General features: G+C 39.2%; 1 protein-coding gene and 1 non-coding gene across 9 annotated transcripts in view; both read left to right on the forward strand.

Annotated features, from left to right (window-relative positions):
• The window catches only part of CLCN5 (chloride voltage-gated channel 5), a 153,448-nt gene that overhangs the window by 104,095 nt on the left and 23,718 nt on the right, over positions 1–25,635 (forward strand). For 5 of the 8 annotated variants that reach the window (XR_005018361.1, XR_005018362.1, XM_036840165.1 and 2 more), the window contains 3 exons: positions 2,752–2,898; positions 22,131–22,282; positions 24,970–25,069. Coding sequence is in view for 6 of the 8 variants with exons in the window: in XM_036840165.1 (XP_036696060.1) it covers positions 2,752–2,898; positions 22,131–22,282; positions 24,970–25,069 (399 nt within the window). In the remaining 2 variants the exon portion in view is untranslated. The other 3 variants (XM_036840170.1, XM_036840168.1, XM_036840167.1) reach the window with 3 other exon arrangements.
• On the forward strand, positions 4,073–4,145 carry TRNAD-GUC. The gene has a single exon. It is a non-coding gene; the product is annotated as a tRNA-Asp (tRNA).

The following is a 25,635-nucleotide window of genomic DNA, read 5'->3' on the forward strand; positions in this document are numbered from 1 at the left end:
GGCCGCTTTTGTCACCTTCTTGCTTAGAATCATAATTCAGAGGAATTCGTGTAAATGCATTTTTGCAGGTGTGCTCAGAGAAGGGGCGTGAAGGAAGCAGGATAGAGCAGGAGGAAGTCTAGTGAGGATGAAGGATTGACTGGCAGCGAGGGAGCTGGGCTGAAGATGCAAAGCATGGATTCTTAGTATCCTAGGAAACATTTGATCCACATAGGAAGGTTAGAGATTTTGTAGCTGAGGGAATGGTTTTATGATAGATAATTTTCTAAATTATTAGTACCTCTGGGTAAATGACCCTACCTTCTCCACCTGACCATTATGTCACCATGGAAGCATGGTAATGTTCCTGGAGAACCTGTTGTTGAGATTCATGTCTGCACAGAGTTCAAGCTATTGGTGTATACTAAAGAAGGTTGTTGAGAATGTGTTTCTTTTATTTATATTCATCCTTATCCATAAGTGAATGGCAAATTTCCCTTGGAATATCTGTTCTCTTGATTTCAGTCATCACCTTGATGTTGATAACTCCCAAGTCTTTGCCTCTCAATCTTCATCTCATCTGGCCTACCCAGCATCATTTCTGTATCTGTCCCACTATCCCACAATGCTTCATACATAATAGGTGGTTCATAAATGTCACTCATGCTGACCTTCTCCATCAGGCTGACCTCTTTATCATAAGTGAGATGTTGTGAAATTGAACACATGATTTGGAGCTTACCGTGTTTTAAAAACACTAACTGGGCAAGTTACTTAGTCTCTCTGAGCTTTGGTTTCCTCATCTGCACTAGGAGTGCTAATGCCACAGCTTAGGAACGCTGGAAAAATTAAGTGAAAGAGTTCACTTTAAGCACATGGCGCAGGGCCTGAAAATTAATTGAAGTCCTGGTAAATGTTGGTTCTTTCTCCTTTATGCTCAGTGTTTAAAATATTTAATTTAACTGCTGTGATTGCAATTTTTTAGGCCTAACATTTAATTAATTAATTTTTAATTAATTAATTAATTAACTATGGCTGTGCAGGGTTATCGTTGCAGTGCACGGGCTTCTCTAGTTGTGGCGCACAGGCTCTCCAGTTGCAGTATGTGGGATCTTAGTTCCGCGACCAGGGATCAAACCCGGGCCCCCTGCATTGGGAGCACAGAGTCTTAACCACTGGACCACCAGGGAAGTCCCCCTAAAGTTTAATTTAAAGTATTTGGTCTTCACCACATTCTCACACATAATTCTGATAACCCAGAGTAAGAAGTTTCTTAAAAGAGTATTATTTAGGGCTTCCCTGGTGGCGCAGTGGTTAAGAATCCGCCTGCCAATGCAGGGGACACGGGTTCAAGCCCTGGTCCGGGAAGATCCCATGTGCCGTGGAGCAACTAAGCCTGTGCGCCACAACTACTGAGCCTGTGCTCTAGAGCCCGTGAGCCACAACTACCGGGCCTGCTTGCCACAACTACTGAAGCCCACGCACCTGAAGCCCATGCTCCACAACAAGAGAAGCCACCGCAATGAGAAGCCCGCGCACCACAACAAAGAGGCGCCCCCGCTCGCTGCAACTAGAGAAAGCCTGCACACAGCAACGAAGACCCAACGCAGCCAAAAATAAAATGAATGAATGAATGAATGAAATTTTTAAAAAAGAGTATTATTTGCCTAATCGAATAGAACTTTGTTGACTATGAAACTTGATGAAGATTTCATCAAAAACTGGGGTGGGGAGCTGCAGGGCTAGATAAAGTTGGCTGTAATGCTGTTTGTTTTTTTTTAAAAGAAGATCAATATACTAAGATTTTTTTGAATAAAATTTTATGATCTGAAGATTCCCACTTGGGATGTGGAAAGTGTTTCATCTTTAATATTAAATTCTTGAGCAGAGAACAACATTGAACAGCACAGTATGCCTCTTTTTCCCAGTATTTCTGTGCATCTATATTGCGTTAAGAACTCTGGGAGAGCCAGAGGCATAAAATAATATTTTTCCACTCCCAGATGGCTAGCACATTTCTCAATACTGCTGTCTAGTTTTTATTTCAAGTTTTTATTTACTTGTGAACTCCCATGAGTTTTGTATGCATGTCCTCATTTGATTTGCTTATTTGCAATGGTTCTCAAAAAACCAATATCAACTACATGGTAAGGGTAGCGGTATGTTATATCTGGAGGGTAACTGACTGTGCTAAGTAGTTTGTATGTCTATACTGTCAAAATAAGAGCACGAAAGAGGACATACGAATAAGTGGTAACCCAAAAGGTGAAAACTACCCAAATGTCCATCAACTGATAAATGGGTAAATAAAATGTGGTATATCCATACAATGGGTATTATTCAGTTCTAAAAAGGAATGTAGTACTGATACATGCTACAGCATGGATGAGCCTTGAAAAAATTATGAGACGTGAAAGAATCCAGACACAAAAGCCCACATCTTATATGATTACATTTATATGAAATATCCAGAATCAGCAAATCACAGACACAGAAAGAGAATAGAGGTTATAAGGGTCTGGGGTGGGAGGGAGATGGGAAGTTACGTTTACTGGGTAGTGAGTTTCTGTTTGAGATGATGAAAAATTTCTGGAAATGGATAGTGATGATTGCACATCATTGTAAATGTGCTAAATGCTACTGAATTGCCAGTTTAAAACGGTTTAAATGGTAAATTTTATGTTATGTGTATTTACCACAATAAAAAAAGAATAAGTGGTAAGGGGCTTGGAAGTCATTGTAATAAGCCTCCTGTTTTTTTTTTCTGTGCAGGAGCCATGGATAACAGAGGCTTTCAACAGGGGAGTTTCAATAGCTTCCAGAGCAGCTCCAGTGATGAGGACTTGATGGACATACCAGGGACAGCTATGGATTTCTCCATGAGAGATGATGTTCCTCCCTTAGATGGAGAAATAGAAGGTATCATTACTGCTGATGACAATTTATCTTTTTAAAAATTATTTCCAATGTACATACAATAACATTTATTTATCTCCTGGCACACAGTCCTGTGAATTTTAACACATGCATAGATACTTGTAATAACCACCACCGACAGGATACAGAACAGTTCAACATCCCCAAAGAATTCCTTCTTATTACCCTTTGCAGTCAGACCTCCCCCACCCCCAAGCCCTGGTAACCACTGATTTGTTCTCTGTCCCATAGTTTTTCCTTTTTGAGAATGTCATATACATGGAGTCACATAGTTTCAACTTCTGAGACTGACTTCATTCACCGAGCTTAATGCCTTGGAGATTCATTTAAGTTGTTCATTCCTTTCTCTTGCTGAGTTGTATACCCCGGAGTGGGATCACTGGGTTGTGTGATAAATGTATGCTGAACTTTGTAAGTAACTGCCAAACCATTTTCCAGAGTGGCTGTACCATTTTGCATCTGAACTAGCCATGTATGGTAGTTCTTCCACTTGTTCTGCTCTTAGCATTTTCAGTAATTTTAATTTTAACCATTCTAACAGCTATGTAGTGTTATCTCATCATGGTTTTAATTTCATTTCCCTAATGGTTTATGATGTTGAACATCATTTCATGTGCTTAATTTGCCAACCTTATATCCTCTTCGATGAAGTGTCTGTTCAAATCCTTTCCCCTTTTTATAATTGTTTTCTTATTATCTGGAATATATTTATAAAATGAGAATTCCCCTTATCTGTTATTTGGTTATGTAGTAACATCATTCTCTTCATTGGCTGCATACAATTTCATGGTATAGCTGTACCATAGTTTACTTAACCAAGCTTCTATTGATGCACATTTCAATTGCTTCCAATCTCTTGCTATTACGAACAGTGCCACAATGGACAACCGTGTGCATGTGTGTGTGTGTGTGTGTGTGTGTGTGTGTATCTTTTAAGTGTATGAGAGCATTTCTGTAGCATGAGCGTGTAAGAGTGCTTATTTCCCCTTTCACCAGCCTTGCTGGTGCTAAATATTATAATTCTTTTTTCATCTTTGCAATATGATAAATAAATAAATACATCCCTATTATTGTTTTAATTTTCACTTTTTAAAATTAATGAGCTTGAGCATATTTTCATGTTTATTAACCATTTAAATTTCTTTTTCTGGGGAATTCCCTGGTGGTCCAGTGGTTAGGACTTTGCACTGTCACTGCGGAGGGCTCGAGTTCAATCCCTGGTCAGGGAACTAAAATCCCACAAGCTGCACGGTGTGGCCAAAAAAAATTTCTTTTTCTGGAAGTTTCCTGTTCATATGATGTTCCTGTTTTTCTAATGGGCTGATTATCTTTTCTTATTTTTTTATAAGAGCCCTTTATATTATTACTATTAATCTTTTGTCTAATGTAGGTTGAATATGTATATTTTCTATTTCTGGTTTGCCTTTGTTAACTTTGTTTTTTTAATCTACAAATATTTTAAAATTTTTGTATAGCTAGGTATATAACCCTTTTCTTTTATGACTTCTGAGTTTCTTGTTGTAATTAGAAAGGACTGTATCACTTTAAGATTAAATTTATATACTTTATTGTCTGGTTCTTTAAGTGATTGGGATTGCCATTCTCAAAGTGAAATCAGGGGACAAGAAACTACTATCAGAATTCATTATTTAGCAAATTTGTATTAAGGGCCTATGACATTACAGATACTTTGCTAGGTTCTGGGAATTAGCAAGGCTTTAAGGCACCATCCCTGCCTTCATGAAGTTGATTCTAGCTAGCCTAACAGACACATAAGTACTTATGATAGTACCTACCTCTTAAGAGTTGTTTTCAGAATTAAATGAGATAATAACATATAAAGTGCTTATGTACCCGGCATAGAGTTAATGCTCAATAAAATGTTAGCTATCATAATCATCATCATTATTATGTCTATTATAACCCTATATTATAAGGACTTAGCAGAGGACGCATTCTGTGTGTGTGTGTGTGTAGGATTGGAAAAAATTTCACAGAAAAGGTATGTTTGAGAAGGGCCTTGAAAGGTAAGTTATTTGGTAGGAGGAAGAGCATTTGAGGCAGAAAGCAAGCTTTTACAGAGGTAGCAACAGGCATAATATACAGAGGTATAAAAAGGCAGAATATAAGCCCAAATAAGTAAATTGGGGCCTGAATGTCATGCTAAGAAGTTTGAATTAACCTTATTGTCACTGCGAGGACAAAACTCCTTCACATACTCATTCAACAAATACTTTTCAAGCACCTGGTATGAACCAGGTACTGCTATAGGCACTGGGAATACAGTGGCAGGATTAACATAGATAAGATCCAAGCTGATCTGGAATTTAGATCTAGTTGGGTAAATAAGCAGATTCCCTAGTTAATTACACATTGTGATAAGTACGAGGATGGAAATAAACTGAATGACAATAGATGATAACTGGGGAACACCACAGTAGTTGGAAAGGTCAGGGAAGGCTCCTCTGAGGGGAGGTGCCCAACTTGGGATGAATATACAGGTAAGAAAACCACAGGTTCAAAAGGATAACAAGAAATTTGCCTGGTAAAAGTACCTCAGGGCCATGACAGTAGAAGAGAACCCCTGAATTGAAAGTTCATAAAAGAAAGGTATTCATGGTTTGGTATTTAGTGGGTTTTCCTATTTGCCTACTAATATAAAAGGGACATGTGTGTATCATGTCCATTTATGAGTACTTACAACCATAGTGAGTCAGTCATACCAATTACTGGCTCTAGTGAAGTGGTCAGTTAGGGTATCCATTAGCTTGAACTGGCTACCTCTACTTAAGCCTTCTGGCTAAACCAGAGTGGTTTAGCTTAGTTACCATCATTGCTTCTAATGAAAAGTGATTTCATATGGCATCTGTATGACCAAAGTAGGTTTTCTGTGTTCACGTTGCTCTCGGTAGGTGATTGGGGCAAGTATCCATTATTCCTATTTAATAAACTAGAAAACTGAGGCAGACAAGATTTTGACATTGCTTATGACTGTGGAATATAGTTTTACGTGAGTAGTCCTTCACCACTTTTCACTAGCCTTTACAGGAAAATTACTACTTGTGGTTTCCAAGGTCTGACCATATAATAATGAGGCTGTTTTCCATGAGCCACACACAAAAATCAGTCCACTTACAATACTCCGTAGTGATATAATTTTCTTGCTTTGCTTTTTAATTGTTCTTATTTTATTTAATGTTTTCACATGGGATTTCCTAGTGAACACAACAACAGCAACAGAAAAAAAAGGTCATAAAGTCCTTGATATTTGGTGGTGAAACTGTGCATAAAATATTACATTTTGTACCAAGCACAATGGCACGTACTAAAAAGATTAGTTAAAAGGAGCTTGAAAGGCAGTAGAAGTGGTCCTTGTTTTCCAGATGGCTGGAGGGATTGATTTATGAGTAATGAATAAATAAATTATGCATGGCATGGTTAAATGCATCTGAGGTAGTGTTATAGTAGTCTGTAAATTAGAAGAAACATAAACACAGAGATCTGAAAGAAGGGGAGAAGGAGGCAAATAGAAAAAGGGTTTGAGTAACAGGAAAAATTTCAGAGCTATTCTCATAGTCCATCTGTTCTCACTTGCCTGCCTCCACAGCCTGGAACTCCTGGTCAGCAATTCAGCAATTCATTCATTTCTGGAACACCCAGATACGAACTGTGTTGTTTTGGTGATGTTCTTCGATTCTCTTTTCCCCCTCGCTTCCTTGTCTTTCTACCTAGCATGCCTTGCTGCTACTCCCTGACTGTAGAATGAGGAGACATTCCTGGCAGAGAGAGCAGCACAGGTAAAGGCACACAGCAGCATGAGAGAGCGTCTTCTGCTCAAGAAACAGAGTCTGTGTGTCTGAGGCCTGAGACTCCAAGGGTGGGGATGGTGACAGTTGGAGCAGGATATAGGTTGGGAGATCTAGTTAGAAATCTAGGTGGGGTCCAGATTGTCTGCGCTTTTGGACCTTATCTTGTAACCAAGGAGTCACCAAATGATTGAAAAGCAGAGGAATGATGTGATCAGATTGGTGTTTTAGAGAATTTATGGCAATCTGGAAGATGGATTCAGGGGAAGAGTATGCTGGAGACTGGAAGACCAGTTAAACTGTTATTTTTGAACAATCTAGGCAAAAGAGCAAAGGCCTGAATTAAGGCAGCAGGAAATGGAGAGGGGGAAAGAATAAGTTCTGGAGAAGTTTCAGAGTGGGGATCAATAGGACCAATTAGACATGGAGAATAAACCAGAAGAGTCACAGATGACTTCAAAGCCCAGGTGCAGTATGAGCAGGCCATTTCCCCCTCACGTGTGAGAACGTGCCCAGACCACCCCTGCCAGCCTCAGCATAACCTCCTGATGTCCCAGGGAAGGGAAAAACTTTTAAAATGAAAAACATGACGGTACATGAAATCCACCATGGAAGCTGTGAAACAGTTCTGTTTGTTCTGCCCCGCTGTAAAAAGAGATCATAGTATTCCTTCAGAGAGAAACAGAAAACACCTTGGGCTTCAGCTCATGGAGAATCCTCCCTTCATCATCTCAGTTAGGCTCTCCCAAACTGACTCATTTGTGTGGATGGTGCCAGGAGGAGAAGGAAAGGGAATTTGGGAACCATCACCCTCATAATATTCAAACTTCCGTATAACGCTTAGCCTAGGAGAATGGCAATTGTTATCGCTGCTTTTTGAGCTTGAAAAAAAGAAAAAGTAGCCCTTATCAAAAGCTCTGTGGGGCCATAAACCTCACCTGTTTTAATATGCTGACCCCATAAAATTAGGCCTATGATGATGGTCCACAGGCTTTAAAGGCTTCCTTTAGGTTCCTTAATGGGAAAATACCTGGTCAGATTTCAGAATGTATGCCCTCTAATCTCTCCCCCATTTATATATTTATATTTTTGTCTTAAGTATATGTTTTATTCAGGTCTACTGAGTTTTTACCTAATGTCCCATCCAAGACACCGCATTACATTTAGTCGTCATGTCTCCTCGGGCTCCTCTTGGCTGTGATGGTTTCTTAGACTTTCTTTGTATTTGGTGACCTTGACAGTTTTGAAGATTATTGGCCAGGTATTTGTAGAATGTTGCTAAGTTGGGATTTGTTTGATGTTTTTCTCATAATTGGACTGGGGCTTGGGGGAAGAAGACTAGAGGTAAAGTGTCATTCTTACCACATCATATCAAAGGTATATACCATCAATATGACTTATCACTGCTGATGTTCACCTTGATCACCTGGCTGAGGTAGTGTTTGTCAGTTTTCTCCACTGTGAAGTTACTCTTTTTTCATCCTTTCCATAATGTGTTCTTTGGAAGGAAGTCACTGCGTAGCTGACACTTAAGATTAAGGAAGTTATTCTCTACCTCCTGGAGGGTGAAGTATCTACAGACACTATTTGGAATTGTTCTTCATCGGAGATTTCTCTATTCTCTCTCAGTTATTTATTCAATCACTTATTTATATCAGTAGGGACTCATCTGTTTAATACTTTGGGCTATAATCCATTATTACTTTATTTTATTCCAATTTTTCTAACTTTGCATTTGGAGCTCTTTCAATTGGCTCTGTCTCCCTTTGACATACCCCTGTCACTGTGCAGGTTTCTTGAGCACTTATTTACTTTCTGGTACTACAATATGCTCCAGGCCCATGTTATATATTTCCTGCCTCAGTCCTAGAATCAGCCGTTTCTCCAAGGAGCCCTAGTTCCTTTCAGCGGAGATTGGTATTAGAAACCAAGATCTGGGCACGAGGTGTGCTTTTTTCTATTGGGGCGTTGTTGCTTCTAGGCCCTCTCAGTAAGGAAATATAAATATATGTGTGTACTGACCCACGTATTTACACATATCTGTAAATAGATTATCTGTATGTAACTGTCTGCCTCTATATTAAGCTAATTGTAATCCGTTACCACATGGATCATTCTTGCCTCCTCCCCTTGCGTGTCTGTAACCTGCCCCTCCAGGTAGTGAGAAATGTGGCTCCCACCATTCACCATCCAATATTTAACTGTTCATTTCCAGTGTACGTGCATGGTTTCAAATTGTTAACCCGTACCCTCCGTGGGAAACTACTTTATCAACTCCAGTAAAGTGCTTATACAAAATTCTTTTGCCTTTAGTCTTACAAACTCCACTCATTTCCAGTTACTTGGGTCAGCATCTTTTTCCTTTACCCCTTTAGTGAGGCTGTTTCACAAATTTGTAATATAATTGGATTCTTTTGCCACATTCTGCATTCCATCCTGGGATTTTTTTTTATTTGCATACATTAAGGTTCACTCTTTTTTTTTTAATAAATTTATTTATTTATTTATTTATTTATTTATTTATTTTTGGCTGTGTTGGGTCTTCGTTTCTGTGCGAGGGCTTTCTCTAGTTGCGGCAAGCGGGGGCCACTCTTCATCACGGTGCGCGGGCCTCTCACTATCGCTGCCTCTCTTGTTGCGGAGCACAGGCTCCAGATGCGCAGGCTCAGTAGTTGTGGCTCACGGGCCTAGTTGCTCCGCGGCATGTGGAATCTTCCCAGACCAGGGCTCGAACCCGTGTCCCCTGCATTAGCACGCAGATTCTCAACCACTGCGCCACCAGGGAAGCCCAAGGTTCACTCTTTGTGCTGTAAATCTCTATAGATTTTGGCCAATGCATAGTGACCTGTATCCACTATTACAGTATCATGCAGAATAGTTTCACTGCCCTAAGAAATCCCCTGTGTCTTACCTATTCAGCGTCCTTTCTTCTGAGCCCCTGGCAACCATTGATCTGTTTTCATCTTTATAAATTTGTCTTTTCCAGAATGTCTTTATAAATGGAACCATACAGTACATAGACTTTTCAAATTGGCTTCCTTCACTTAGCAGTATGCATTTAAGGTTCTTCCATGTCTTTGTGTGGATTGATAGCTCATTCCTTTTCATCCCTAAATAATATTCCATTGTCCAGCTATACCACAGTTTGTCTATTCATTCACCTACCTACTATAGGACATCTTGGTTTCTTCCAACTTTTGGCAATTACGACTAAAGCTGCTATAAACATCTGTGTGTAGGTTTTCCTGTGGGCGTAAGTTTTCAAGTCAGTTGGGTAAATATATAGATGCAATTTCTGGATTATATGGTAAGACTATGTTTGGTTTTATAAGAAATTGCCCAACTGTCTTCTAAAGTGGCTGTACCACTTTGTATTCCCACCAGCAATGAATGAGAGTTCCTGTAATTCCACATCCTTCTGAGCAATTGGTATTGTCAGTGTTTTAGGTTTTAGCGATTCTAATAGGTGTGTAGTGGGATCTTGTTGTTAATTTGCATTACCCTAATGACAAATGATGTTGAGCATCTTTTCATTTGCTATTTGCCATCTGTATGTCTTCTTTGGTGATGTTTAGATCTTTTGATTTTAGCTCTTTCTTCTTTTCTAATATATACATTTAATATTATAAATTTCTAAGTACTGCTTTTTGCTGTATCCCACAAATTTTGTTATGTTGTATTTTCATTTTCATTTACTTCAAAATGTTTTAAAATTTGTCTTCAGACTTCTTTGACCCATGGGTTATTTGGAAGTATGTTGCTTAATTTCCAGGTATTTGGTCATTTTCCAGCTATTTTTCTGTTACTGGTTTCTAGTTTAATTCCCTTGTGTTAGGATTTATGTTAAACTGGCTAGGAGTTGGGCTTTGTTTAATGTTTGGTGTAATTATTGGTGCCAGGGGTTAAATTCCTGTAGTGTCCTTGTTTTTGTCTCCCCTCTTGATTTTGAGTTTCCTTAAGTACAATTCCTTGAAAGAGATTCTGTGTCTTGCAGCTGTAATCCACTGTTATTAAGATATGGGAGCCCCATTGGTATGGTTGTATGGTATGGGGGAGCAGGTTATTTTATAATCTTCTGATTAAATTGCAGTGTCTGTTGGACCTGTGTCTTGTGTCTTTGACCTTCACAAAGTGTAATCCGGTGGTATAGCTTTTTGTTCTCCCTGCCCCCTACTCCTGTCTCTGACCTCAGCATTCCCAGCCCATTTCCAGGAAGCCCAGACCCCTACTGACTTTGCTTTTTTCCCTTAGGTGAGACTAAAAGGGTCGGGTTGGGGCTGGAGAGGGAAGAATGCCCTTCCCCCAACTGGGATAAGGCTCAGGCAAAGTATTTTCCCCTGGAGCATAGGCCTTTGTTACAGAGACAGGTCTGGCCTATTTCACAGTGATACCTCTTCACTTCTCCTCCTCAGAGCTAGGAGGACATGTTTCTTAGCTCTTCACTTTGAGAACCTGGTAGGGTTCCTGGAGATAAAACCCACCGAAGTACAGGCTCAGGAGTTCCTTACTCTCACACAAGTCCACACACAGCCTTCAGCAATTCGTCAAAGTTGCCATTTAAGTAGCCCTACCAGTTATGGTTCTAGCGGTTTCTACTCCAGGTAAGCAGATCTCTCTGTGTCTTTTTGGATAAGCCTGTCTCTTCAGATTTGGGGGTCAGAGTTTCCCTTGCAGCAATTCTCCGGTGGGTCCAAGAAAAGTTATTGATTTTTCAGTTTGTCTAGCTTTTTCTTGCTGTACGAATGGGAGCAACAACTTTTTTAATTTGTTTTTTTAATTGAAGTATAGTTCATTTATAATGTTGTATTAGTTTCAAGTGTACAGCAAGACAACTTCTGAGCTTTTTACTTGCCAGAGCTGAATCTGGAAGCTCCCCATTTATTTTCTAATTAGTGAGACCACTTTGGTCCCCTCTCAAAGGGAGAAAAAAATTAGAGGGCGTTTGGCCTCTAATAAATCCTGAGTGGATTATTATGAACCTCACCTTGTTCCAATTTAAGGCATTATGTGGTAGAGGAGAGGGTTGCTGTGATGTTTCAGGAGTGTGTGCTGGGTGTTTCCGGGGTCTGTGGCTAGCAGGTACTCCAGAGGTACCGTGGCCATGTTGGTATAGCTCTAGTTAGGCACAGACCGGAAGTGTTGGGTCCCAGGTTGTGCTCTACTTCACTGCTCAGCTGAATCTTAACTTTTCTAAGGATTGGTAGTACCATTTATTGATCTTGCCAGAAGGGTATTCTGTGATAACTATGCAATCAAAATACCATTTGGAATTCCTCAAAGCTAATGTCTTCTCAGAAGTCATTCAACACAATGTACGAATGACCCACAAATAATCATTGCTAAAATTATAGAGTATGAGAGCGGGAAAGGACCGTAAAAATCATACATGCTGATATGCCCTCATTTTTACAGATGGGGAACCTGAAACCTACAGAGGTTAAGGCAGTTGCCCAGGGTGACACAATTAGTGAGTTATGGAGCTAGGGTTGGAATCTGTATCTTCTCACTGCTGGACAATGGGTCTGATCACAAAGACTTTATTTATTTATTTATTTATTTATTTATTTATTTATTTACTTACTTACTTACTTACTTACTTATTTATTTATTTATTTATGGCTGCGTTGGGTCTTCGTTGCGGTGCGCGGGCTTCTCATTGTGGTGGCTTCTCTTGTTGCGGAGCACGGGCTCTAGGCACGTGGGCTTCAGCAGTTGCGGCACGTGGGCTCAGTAGTTGTGGCATGCGGGCTCTAGAGCACAGGCTCAGTAGTTGTGGTGCATGGGCTTAGTTGCTCCACGGCATGTGGGATCTTCCCAGACCAGGGATGGAACCTGTGTCCCCTGCATTGGCAGGAGGATTCTTAACCACTGAGCCACCAGGGAAGTCCTCCCATTGACTTTCATGTAAAAATTCAGTAAGTCATCTTCCTCTTGGTGCTTTCCTCCTAGTGTTCTACAGAAACTGTCACCTGCTTTGTTTCTAAATACCCCAGTGGTCTGCCTCTCAGAATGGAAGTCTTCCCTTTGCAATGTCTCTTCTCTACTCTTCTAGCTGCATTATCATTATTTTTCTTTTTAGAAACACTTATATAACACATAAATACACCTCACTGTTAAAGATTCAAACAATACACATGTATATAAAATGTGAAAGTCCGCTCACTACTTCCCACTCCAGAGATAACCCTTCAAAATAACTCAGTTATGACCCTTTCACTTCTTTTTCTATCCAGTTAACACAGAGACACACACTTTAATTTTTTAAAAAAATCTACTTATTATTTTGTAACTTGCTTTTATCACATAGTAAGTTTGGGAGATTTTTCTATTTTAGTACACATCAGTCTACTTCTTTCCTTATGCTATTCCCCCATTACTGGGCTCTTTCATTGTTTCCAGTGCTGCAGTGAATAGCATACATACATTGGTGTGCACAGGTACAAGTGTTTCCTTAAGAGCAATTCCTAGATTATATATATGTGTGTGTGTGTGTGTGTGTGTTTAACTGTTGTTTTTTGTTGTTGTTGTTCATGACATCACACTATTCCCATGAATCCAAGAAGAATCTCCTACTTGGTATTTCCTCTCTTGAAGTTTTTTCCCTGCCAAAGAATAGTTGCTAATCTTTTGTCCCCAACTTCCTTTTGGAGATTAATAGAGAGAAACCAATGCAGACTCAATATAGAAGAACTGGAGAAATGCTGCTTCTAAAATAATAAGCACAAGTAGTTACACAGGATCTTGCTAGCCAGAGGGTTTCTCAATACTCTGGTATGGAATGTGCATTTTAGAGCAGGGTCTCCCTACCCATTACATTTACCAGTCTTCTTGTCAGTCCCTTTTATGTATAAATTTGAGAAGGAAGGAATGAAGAGCAAGTAACGGAGCAGAGGGCTATTTTCTTTATATGGACAACCCTCTCAGCGACATTGTCAAACCTATCCCCTCTACTTCTATTTCTACATTGATTTTGTACGGTGGGGGTCTGCAGATACCAAGCCATACTCCTCAAGCTATTTTTCCTAACACTGGTAACTCTGGCAGTTAGCACCCTGGCTCCACTGGTAATGAAAGTGATTTGGGTGGGGAACTTCCACATTAGAGCAGATGCTGGGAATAGAAGGCATAAAAGGTACACTGTCAAGCAAATGTCTACAACCCAGTGGGGGCAGAGCTGTATCCAGTGGGAACCAAGGAGTCTGAAGGTGGTATAAGAATCTAGATTCACGCTTATCTCGAAAGCCTTTTCCCTATCCCTTTCTCCCATGCCCCACCTTCCTATATACTTCTCATGGCCCTCAAACTTCATTTTAATAGTACATATCATAGATTTATTATTGTTTTTGCAGTTCCGTTACCCACCTCTCTCACCACCTCTCTTATTGTCTAGCTCAGCAGAGCTGGGATAGAGAGTTTCCTCTTTGTTGTCCTTCCTGCCTCTTAGACAGCTTCACATTTTAACGTGCTGTGAGCAGGAACCAAGCAGTCAGTCCTTAAATGAAATGGGTGCAGGGTGACAGTCAAAACAACACAGGCACTGACCCGTCAGATTGGATGTCAGATATAGCTCCGGGTACTGTTCTGGAGCCTCCTGGTGTTCCAGCTGCTGCATCATGGGAAAGTTCAGGAGCCTCCGGGGGATGGTGGTGGGGGAGGAGAGTCCTTGGGAAAGAGTAGTTATTTATCTACAGCCACAGGTATTTCACTATTTAACAACCAGTATGGCTGTACAGATGCGTATCAATGGAATAGTCGCCCTGAATAAGTGTCCCGGGGCCAAACTCAGATAGTATATTAAAACATAACATGGTCCTGTGACATTCTCCAGGGCTTACATAGGAGGACATTTGCTTTTCTGGGGAATTCCGTGGCGGTCCAGTGGTCCCGACTCCATGCTTTCATTGCTGTGGGCCTGGGTTCAATCCTGTAAGCCGCAGGGCGGTGTGGCCAGGGGAAAAAAAAAAGCATTTGCTTTTCAGCCACTGGGTTTCGGTAAGTGGGGAAGCAAAATGGAGGCACAAGTTGATAGATAGAAAGGTCCTAAAAATGTTGGCTAATTATTGGGGCTTCAACTGTAATGTACTCTGAAACGTAGAGGTGAATGAAATGTGAAAGGGTTCATAGCTTATTGGGAGATCTGGAATGGATGAGCCAATACAAGAAGGGAAAAGGGTGCAGGTATGGAAGTGAGAAGTGGCTCATAATAGACCCTTAGTACTTGCTGTTGAATGAAGGTACAGTTTAAAAGATTGCAGGATGAATATCTGCTGATGTGTGCTAGGTCGAGTGTTGACTTTTTTGTATATGTGCTTTTAGCCTTGCAAAAATACAATATATCCCTGTAAAAACTGAAATACATTCTAAAAATGGAACTATTTTCAAGTCCTGTGATACATACCAATAGCCCTGCTCCATTTCTTTGAGTGCTTATTTCTTTCTTTAGGCTGCTGCCAATAAGTGAGCCCTCATGCAGCTGTGGTTATCACTAAAGCAGTACTTCAGGGTGCATGAGGTTTCCTTCTATCCTCTTTCCCCTTGTGTCTTTGTTAGTGTTTAACTAATTCACTTAATCAGTTACTGTTCAGTTCCCCAGGGAAATGTCTAATGGCATATTGGTTAGGGATTGAAATAAACATTATTCTCAAACTGGAGTTTCTTTTCTTGTATTTTAAGGGGTTTTCTAGTTTTAAGCATCATGTGATTTTTAGAAAAAAATTAGAAAGTGGTTTCCATAAAGGAAAATGAGCTAAATACATTCATTTATATGCCTCCTCATTCAAGCAGTGTGCTTTTAAAAACCCATTAATTAAGTTTTTAGACCTAAGTGTAACTTACCGGGAAAGCTGTTTCAAGGTTGACTTATTTTTCTGACTTGTTTTTTGTACATTTTTTCCCAGACTCAAGCAATCCAGATTAGCTTTCGGGGGACTTTTATCATTTAAGAGCTAGATGTACTTTAACCTGAATCATTTTCCTGCTAGAGCATTAAATCATTTTAAATATAACTTACTTTGAAGGGCACACTATGCCTTCAAAACTTACCTAAGTTTTACTTTTTTTTTTGTATAGAGGCAGGAATCTAGAGTTGCCTAATAAGCACCCCAATGTGATATTTAGGGTCGTTGTTTAATTTTACTCTTCTTCCCTTGGTAGAGTATTTACACACCAGAAGCTTAAATCTTTTATTTTAATTACCATTTTTTAAATTGAAGTATAGTTGTTTTACAGTGTTTCAGGTTGTACAGCAAAGTGATTCATATATATATATGTGTGTATATATATAAGATATATATATTCTTTTTCAGATTTTTTTCCATTATAGGTTATAACAAGATATTGACTGTAGTTCCCTGTGCTATACAGTAGGTCCTTGTTTATCTAAAGAAGCTTAACTATTAATACACTGTTTTTTGAAAAGCCTTTTGCATTTTACTACTTTCTTTGTACCTCAGTAGTTGGTCCTGAATGGAATAATCTCTACTGCCATTCTTGACAACTTAGTTTTATGGCGTTAATATTTCTTTCTACTAAGTAATAAAAATGCTAAGAAAAGAAACCAGTTGGATGTGGAATAAGACCCACAGCTTAAGCTGTTTGTCATCAAGTCAGATATAGATACCTCTGTGAAAGAGTGCAAACAGTTTCATCCCTCTCATTGGTAAAACCTTAAAAAATTAGTAGTATCATTGTCATCATCCTTATTGTACATTTAAAAATATTTTTTCCAAAGTGGTTGGAAAAATATTTCAAAATCTTTTTTTTTAAAACAACACTGCTCTCTTTTTTAAAACTTTACTTATTTAAAAAAATAAAATATTTTTTTCCAATTCTGAAAATTACAATGAATATCTTATAATTCCTAGTCCATACTTGTGCCAAATGCTCATTAAGTGGTCTTCCTATGCTATGTTGAAAGTTTTAAAAACATTGTTGTACAAGCCACTAACGTGTTAGAAACAGAAAATGATCTGATCAGATCTGTGTTCCACAAAGATAACTCTGTTTGTCCCCAAATATTAACTTTATCATTGCGGTTTTATCATAGGATGCGTTAAAAATTGGTAAGCATTTCTTTCTCTTATTTCCATAATAATATGTTGACCTGGCAGTCTGTATAAAGAAACATGTGCTAGAGATTACAAATTTGGCAGAGAAGGGAATAGAGGGGTAGAAAAGAGTAAAAGAAATATAATGTCAAGTTCTGAATACCAGTGCCTCATTTCTTTTTTTTTTTTAAATTAAAGTATAGTTGATTTACAATGTTGTGTTAGTTTCTGGTGTACAGCAAAGTGATTCATATATATTTTGGGGGGGATGGGAGAGAAATTTACTACATTCACCAAGTTAAAGGACAAGAACATACTGTAAACACAACTTAAAACAATTTAGAATCATAAGCAAAAAGTGAGGTAGACTGACTACTAAAATTCACCAAATTTTGGTTAAGAAAATTTTACAGTAATGAAGTAACACAGGTGCCTCCTTTTCTAAAAAAATCACAAAAAGCAATTGCATAAATTACAGCCAAAAACTTGAATACAACAATTCTCATTGTAATTTTAGTGTGTGTGTGTGTATATATATATATGTGTGTGTGTGTGTGTGTGTGTGTGTGTGTATATTCCTTTTCAGATTCTTTTCCCTTATAGGTTATTACAAAATATTGAGTATAGTTCCCTGTGCTACACAGTAGGTCCGTGTTGGTTATCTATTTTATATATAGTAATATGTATCTGCTAATCCCAAACTCCTAATTTATCCCCCTCTCCTTCCCCTTTAGTAACCATACGTTTGTTTTCTATGTCTGTGAGTCTGTTTTAATTTTGTAAATAAATTCATTTGTATCATTTTTTAGATTCCACATATAAGTGATATCATATGCTATTTGTCTTTCTCTGAGTTACTTCACTTAGTATGATAATCTCTAGGTCCACCCACGTTGCTACAAGTCCAGTGCCTCATTTCTTAATCTGAATTGTAATTAAATCTCATTTTAGTATGAGGACTGTGTCATGGTTATCAGCCCTCTAGTTTTCAAAAGAGGTAAATTTACATGGAATAAAAAAGTTCCTCCCCTAGAAGCACTGATGGAGTATTTGAAAAACACATGAACTTTCATCAAAAGTTATTGACATGGTAGTGGTTATGCAATCCAATCACTGTACATTGAAGAACTACACACTTTTTAAGTACCAAAAAAGATAGTATCTTAAAGTATAAAATAATCTAAAAAGATAATGTAAATCTTATTAAAGTAAGTTAATTCTGTAGTGGTCTTCAGATACTATAGGCAGAATCCTATTGAGTAAAGAATAACTTTGAAGGAGGCTTGTGAGGTTGGCCCCGTCATCCTAAGTAAGATATACATACTTTTCTAAAAGTGTAATTGTATAAGACAGTCACACTTGGGCCATAGGTTTTGCTTTTTAAGCTTTTTAGTTCTTTGCCACAATACTCTCCATTGCCACTTCATTTTACTTCTCATTAGTGCTAGGTTAGTTCATCAAGAGACTGAGATGTCATCATAGTGATGGACGGACCAAAAGCATACAGGTTCCATGAAGCGCCTCACATTTCCTGAGGTTTTGTTGTACTGACGTTTCAGGATGAATTGGGCCTTAAGAACTGATGAGAGTAATCACAACATTTTAAAGCCCTACATTCAGGTCTGATTATTGGAGCATACTGACTAGATTAATGTTCAACAGTGGCTGTCCTGTGGATTCACGTAGGGAGTTTGGAGATGGCAGTTTTTTTCTTTTCTTGTTTCCAGTTCTATTGAGAAATAATTGACATACATCACTGTATAAGTTTAAGGCATACAGCAGGATGCTTTGATTTACATATATTGTGAAATGATTACCACAGTAGGTTCAGCTAACATCCATCTTCTCATATAGATACAATAAAAGGAAAAGAAAGAAGAAAAGAAAAAAGGAAAAAGTTTTCTTCTTGTGATGAGAACTCTTAGGATTTACTCTCTTAACAACTTTCCCATATATCATACAGCAGTGGTAGGTATAGTGAGAGATGGCAATTTCATTCTTCTTTACTGGACTGGCCTTACTGCACAATTTATTAAAACCTGCTTAAAAATAGCCTTCGGAATAAGACAAGAGAAGGGAAAGCCTTTGAAACAATGCAACTGTAGTAGTGAATTAATTTTCATGGCTGAAATAGCTACTTTTACTCAGGTTGGATTAATGAGATCAGACTTGATGTTGCTTTCTAGGTAGAGCACTACCACTAACACACCTTATTTTCTTGACTGCTTTCTGAGTTTTCAAAGTTACTAGGTGGTATTAAAGAACTGACTTTGTATAGTAAGTTCATATGTGGTTCAGTTTTTCATAATTTTCTCTATGATGTGTGCATAGAAAGACATAAAACATGTGTGTACAGTTTAAAGAATAATTATAATGTGAATTCTCAGGTAACCCCTGCCCAGATTAAGAAAAATTGCCAGCCTTCCAGAAGCCCCACCCTCACCGTGTGCTCCATCCAGATGGCGACCCCCTCTCTCCTCTGGTTTTACTTCTGGCTTTATTGTCTTTACTTTTGTCATTTTCTTGCTTCTCTTTGTAATGTAGTCACTTACATTTGTGTCCTAAAACGATATACTTTAGGTTTGGCTGACTTTGAACTTACATGAATAGAATCACATTATGTGCTCTCTTGTGTCCGGCATCTGTCACTCATTTCACTTATTTAGCTCCTTACGTTTGTGAGATTTTATCTGTGTTATTGGTATCCAGTGCCTTGTTTTAAAAAACCTTTCTATATTTGCCTGTCTCCCCTGCCTCGTTTTTTTTTTTTTTTAAACTTAGGGTCCCTGTAACTCTAAATGCTTTCCGATATTTCTACTTTGCCTTCATAGATTTTCTGCTAAATGAGGTCTGAAAACTAAAACTTTCTGGATCCCAGTTTTCTGAACTGACCTGACTGCCCCAAGTTTGATGACATTTGTTTAGATGAGACTACATCTTTAAGGCTTCTGTGCTCGGTTAAAAATCTTCCTTTCTCCAAGGCTGGTCCAAGGGTCTGGTCACGTGATTCCAGCAGTGACATCACATTCTGACCGCCAGGGAACACTGGTGGTTCTTTAGGTGGCGTTTGTTCCTGTGAAAGGCAGAGAATGCAGCAAGTGCCCTTCTAAAGCAGTTCAGACCGGGGCTCCTTCTGTAAAAGCTCCTCAACCTAAATGAGCAAATGCGGGCTGCCAAGGTTATTTCTTCCTTGAGGCAGAAAAAAAGAAAGCTGTGATTGAAGGTAAGCAGACTTGAGCCTGGCCAAGGACCGAAGCGTGACCCCAGGGAAAAGGGGATCTGGAGAATCACAAGCAGTCTGTTGTTGGATTCTAATCACTGCCTGCTCTTTTAGAGCTGCCTGACAATTTGCATTTATAATAGGAGACTATCTACAAAGAAGGGTGATGCAGTGCTCATGTTACCTAGTGATGTAATAGGATTTTTTCTTTCCTGTTAGGAAGCTTGTTGCAGATCTTCATTTCGTCTTAATATTCTTCGAGCTGGGGGCCTCATTTGATATATAGTGTAACGTTAGGTAACTATTGGGTGCTTTTAAAAATCAGTTTCACAAAATCCTTTGAAAATTTCTCCTGAAAGGAGCACACTTAAACCAGACCAAATTCAATTGAAGCATTAACCTGCTTTAAAAAGTCAGTTTCTGGTTGGTTGGTGTCCTGTGTTCATGTCAGCATTTGTCTTGAGAATTGAAACAGCTTGGTTCCCCCCTGCCCCACATACTTTAGTCTCTTTCTGCCCTCATTTCCCGGCTGGCTGTTTCCCTCCAAGCTCTCAAACCACACACCAGCATTAATCTTTATCAGTATGCCACTGACATGATAGGAAATGCTGGGCTGGTGATTCAGCAGCCAACCATTTTACGGCCAGGTATGCTTGAAGATATGGAAAGGACTTTGGTTAGGGGTTTTAAGATTAACTTGTTCATCTCCTCCACTCCACCCCCACCCCACCCCCACCCTTACTATGATTTGGATTCTGCAGAGCTTTTCCTTTCATATGTGTGTGTTGCTTGTGAAAGGTATGCTGAACTAGGTATTCAGGAGACTTAGACTTTGTAAACCAGGTGCAACTTGGGTGTTAATTCAAACTTATCCTTTGAGGGTGCTCAAGTTGTCTATTAGGAGTTTAGAGTGAAGGTGGGGGTATGGATGGGGGAAGAGGGGGTCAGCTCAGGCCCACTTTGGCCTTCTCCGCAGAGGGATTCATCACCAAACAGTCTCGATAGAACTTTGTCCCTGCCAAGGTTGATGCTGCCAATGTGAGCTGTGGCTGGTTGAGTTCATTGACGGCATTACTCTGCATTTTTCCTCATTGTGCATTTGCATGCATTCCTGAATACGGTTTTACATTTTGTGTTTAATAGTGAAATCTTGTTCCACCAGAGGATTGTGGAAATATTTTGAAGAAGTTTGTTAAGCAATACTAAGGAACCTTGTGTAAGTGCAACTTCTGAGTTTGAATACTCCTCCCTCATCCCAACTGTTCATCAAACAAACTTGGGTTCAGCTGATACTTTTGGGTCGTGGCTATGTGCTAGACACTGGAGAAGGCAATGGTAAATCAGATAATAGGGCTACCCTCAAAGAGCTTATAGTCTAGAAAAGAAGGTAAAGCATTTGCTTAAGTAATTGTAGTAGAAGTGCTAAAAACGAAGCAGGTGAAGGACTGTGATTGTTGGCCAAAAGGATATGTTTCTTCCAGTTGAAGGATCAGGGAGGGACATGTCATCTCTGAGCCATGCACTTTGCTTTAAATCTCTACTTGGAAATCTTAGACTGTCCTGGCATACTCAGTAAAAGTTTCCACAAACCCATGGCATCAGGAATCAAAGTCTTATATCTATGGAAGGGAAATATGTACATTCCAGCCAGCTTAACTCTAGAAGAGACCTACATGCTTTCTTTGGAGTCCCCAGTCAGGCAAAAGCCACCTCTGAGGATGGAATTACTGCCTTATAAATGTAAAATGGTTTCTGACTTGATTTGTCTGCAAAGACCTTTGACCCTTTTGTCTTCATCCTAGAGCAGAAACTGAAATACCTAAGCTGCTCCAAGCTCCTGTTTTCTGTTTCACAAATCCTTTCCCACTGAACTTCAACCCCTGTCAACTCTCCCTTTGTACTGTGGCTCTCATACGTCCCTTTCCATTCACACTGCCTCGAGATGCTCATCGTTTTGTGCCTAAGCCACAGAAACTTCTGAATGTGATGGATGTTCCTACCAGGTGATTATTCTGCTTTATCAGCACACCCTAACAGTAGTCATCTGATAGTTTAAGGGCTCACCTCTTGGTGCTCATAAAAGAGGTATTAAAAATGTCCAGAGTGTCTGAAGTACTAATGTCTGTTTTCTGTTCAATCCAGAGGACAAGTCATACAATGGTGGAGGAATAGGTTCTTCAAATAGGATGATGGACTTCTTGGAGGAGCCAATCCCTGGCGTGGGGACCTATGATGATTTCAATACAATTGATTGGGTGAGAGAGAAGTCTCGAGACCGGGATAGGCACCGAGAGGTAAGACGAAAGATGCTTTGTGAGTGAGTGTTAGGAAGCATCAGGAGAAGAAGTTGAAGATATAGATTCTTTTTTTTTTTTTTTTTTTTTAAATTTTTATTTATTTATTTATTTATGGCTGCATTGGGTCTTCGTTTCTCTGCGAGGGCTTTCTCTTGTTGCGGCAAGTGGGGGCCACTCTTCATCGCGGTGCACGGGCCTCTCACTATCGTGGCCTCTCTCGTTGCGGAGCACAGGCTCCAGACGTGCAGGCTCAGTAATTGTGGCTCACGGACCCAGTTGCTCTGTGGCATGTGGGATCTTCCCAGACCAGGGCTCGAACCCGTGTCCCCTGCATTGGCAGGCAGATTCTCAACCACTGCGCCACCAGGGAAGCCCTGGGAGATTCTTTATATGTATTCTTTCCCTCAACCCTGGATGTGGCTGAATCTGTTTTCTGTTGGACATGTAGGGTTTTATTTTTAATATATTTTTATTTTTAAGGTATCTTGTATATGATTTTGAAAAGAATTTATATTTAATGATGATTTCTCTCCCGATAGTAAGTGGTTGAAAAGGATCCTTGGGTATAAATGCCTGTGCAGATAGGTGAAAACAAAGTTGGTGGGAGGAACCAAATTAAATTTCAAAGATCTTCCTTCCCCATCTCATCTCTCTTTTATGGTTTTCCCTTGAAGCAGGATTTTTACACCTAAGAAAAGTAAAAGGGCTCTTTTTAAAGGAATAAAAGAAAAATAATCTCAGAGCTGTAGTGTTTACTGAAGCTTACAGGGTAAACCCGTGATTATAGCTCTTGTACAACCATAAAACCAAAGCAAATTTATGCATTCAACTCACACAAAACCACAAGACCAATCAAATTCAAATCAATGACATTAATATGATAGGTGATAGATGGTACTTATAGCTATGGCCCAGTTTGTTTTGAATATGACAAGAGAATCTCCCTACTTTTCTCTTTTCAAAGTACTGTGAAAACTTCTCAGAGCAGTCCGCCAAGGTCATTTGCCTTTAACTTATCGCTGTGTATCATTTAAATCAGGGAATCACAATTTCTAGTTTGTGTCAGGAGCACATAGAGAGCTTATTCAAAAGGTAGGGCCCCAGCCCCAGTCATCCTGATTCAGTAGGGAACATTTCTTCAGCCAACAGTTAAGTATGATTATTTTTTCTTTCTTACTATTTCTGCTTTGATTCCAAATTAAAAATTCGATTTTTAAGTTGACTCCATTCTCTCCTGAATTCATGACTTCCTCCTCTCAGACCTGAGTGAATCTCCTGAGCTGTCAGGTTCAGATCACTTTTCATTCCTTTCCCAGCTCCTGACTGGCTTTCTCAAGACCACCTAAACCCAGGAGTCAGGTTGTCCCCGGTACAGGTTTTGAGAAATTTCTTTGTAGTCCTTGGATTTGTCATAATCCCATAGAGTTTTCTTCTCCTAACTCAAAAAGGTGATCTCTATAAAACATTCTGTTTTTTATAAGATTCCTGCTATTTGGGAACATACACACATATTCTTTCTGTTATATCAATTCATCAGGCAGCCTTTAAAATATAGAATCTTACGGCTTTAGAATTTTTGCTATCTGTATTCAGAGTTCAGTTTGTCACCATTTGCTTATTCAACATGTTACTCAGATTGTGAAAGCTACCTGTGGTATGATAAGGGCACATTTCCCGTTATATCAAAATGGTTGCATCTGAGACACATTATATCAGCTAATAATAATTCAAAATCAATTAAAATGTGTTTATCAAATGTTCAAAAGTGACCTTTTTTTAGCATTAACTGTTCATCATCTGAATGGAAACACTGTCACAGGGAAAAGTGTCACCTCATCTACTTTCAGCACCTAAATTGGAAACTTAAAGTCATAAGTCAAAATGTAATTTTAAACTGCTTTTAAAATTTTATAATAATTTATTACTTGTGATGTTGCTGCAGATCAAGATGGGGTAGCTAACTTACAGTTTCAAAGATAAGAAATAGAGGTACAGAGAAGGGGGAAGTACTAATGACAAAGCTGTTAGAATGCTTGGTTTTGAAGTGTGGGCACTGAAGGCTTAAATTGACAAGGCTAGGACCTAAAAGGTAAAAGTTTCTGCACCTCTTGAAAGCTGCAGATATTCCCAGCAGGTTTTTGAAAATGGAAGAGATCATCCCTGATATCATTTAGCATCTGTGATCACTGTACAGTAAGAGGTTTGTGGTATCAGGTCTTGGAATTTGCCTGACCTGAAGCACAGCCCCAGGTAGAAAGCCACAAATTGTACTTTTAGCCCCTCAAATAAGCCCATGTTGGTTTATTCTTTGAAAAACAATCAAACTATTTGCTGTGAGTCAAGAGACCATCTTTGGACTATCTGATGTGCAGGCTAGAAAGAGACCGCTGCAATAAGCAAAACAGACTGATGTTATAAGAATTTAGCAGCTAATAGGGAAGTCCTGAAGAAGGTACTTGCAGGCATTGCAATACTGGAGATGAAGGTGGGGTTCAGTAAGACAGGGTTCAATAAAGCTCAAAGTTCGCAGTGGCGTTGGTTCAGCCAAAGATTTGAGTAGTAACTCTAAATTGGACTCTATTCCCAATGAATAGGTTTGTCTTTGTGTTTCTTTATTGCACATTTTGAGGTAAAAAAGCAAGAGTGTGTGTAGAATGTATCAACGTTTTCTCATTTCTCCCTAGATTACCAATAAAAGCAAGGAGTCAACATGGGCCTTAATTCACAGTGTGAGCGATGCTTTTTCTGGCTGGTTGTTGATGCTACTTATTGGGCTTTTATCAGGTATGGTAAACCATGTTAGCTTTCTAAACAAATCTCCTAAAATTGTGGTGTGCCCCTCTCCCAAGTCATGGACTGAATTGAATGCTGTGCTTTACTGTTTTTCTACATGAACGGAATTGCTCGTGGACCTTTGGGAAGCTTGATGTCCCCGTCTATAAAGAGGTACTAATACCTCATCTCCTTCCTTAAACAAATGAGGTTAAATGAGGAAATGCATTTAAGTGCATTTGTATGCTATAAAATATTGTATCCATTTTAAGGTGCTGTTAGTACTGCCTTTTGGTGCTTGTCTTGAGGAAGAACCTTTCTATTAGAGACAGGGTTTTTTTTTGGTTTTGTTTTTGTTTTTTTGCCGTGCCTCGTGGCTTGCAGGATCTGATCCCCAACCAGGGATTGAACCCGTGCCCTAGCAGTGAAAGCGCTGAGTTCTAACCACTGGACAGCCAGGGAATTCCCTTTTTTTTTTTTTTAACATATTAGTAAGCATGGGGTTTAGGAAAGAACATGTAGAAGAGGACTTCCTGAGAGATTTTTGTAGCTATTTCTTAAATATCTACTCTCTCATT

This window comes from Balaenoptera musculus, chromosome X (genome assembly GCF_009873245.2).
Source record: "Balaenoptera musculus isolate JJ_BM4_2016_0621 chromosome X, mBalMus1.pri.v3, whole genome shotgun sequence".
In the NCBI taxonomy this organism is placed as follows: Eukaryota; Metazoa; Chordata; class Mammalia; order Artiodactyla; family Balaenopteridae; genus Balaenoptera; species Balaenoptera musculus.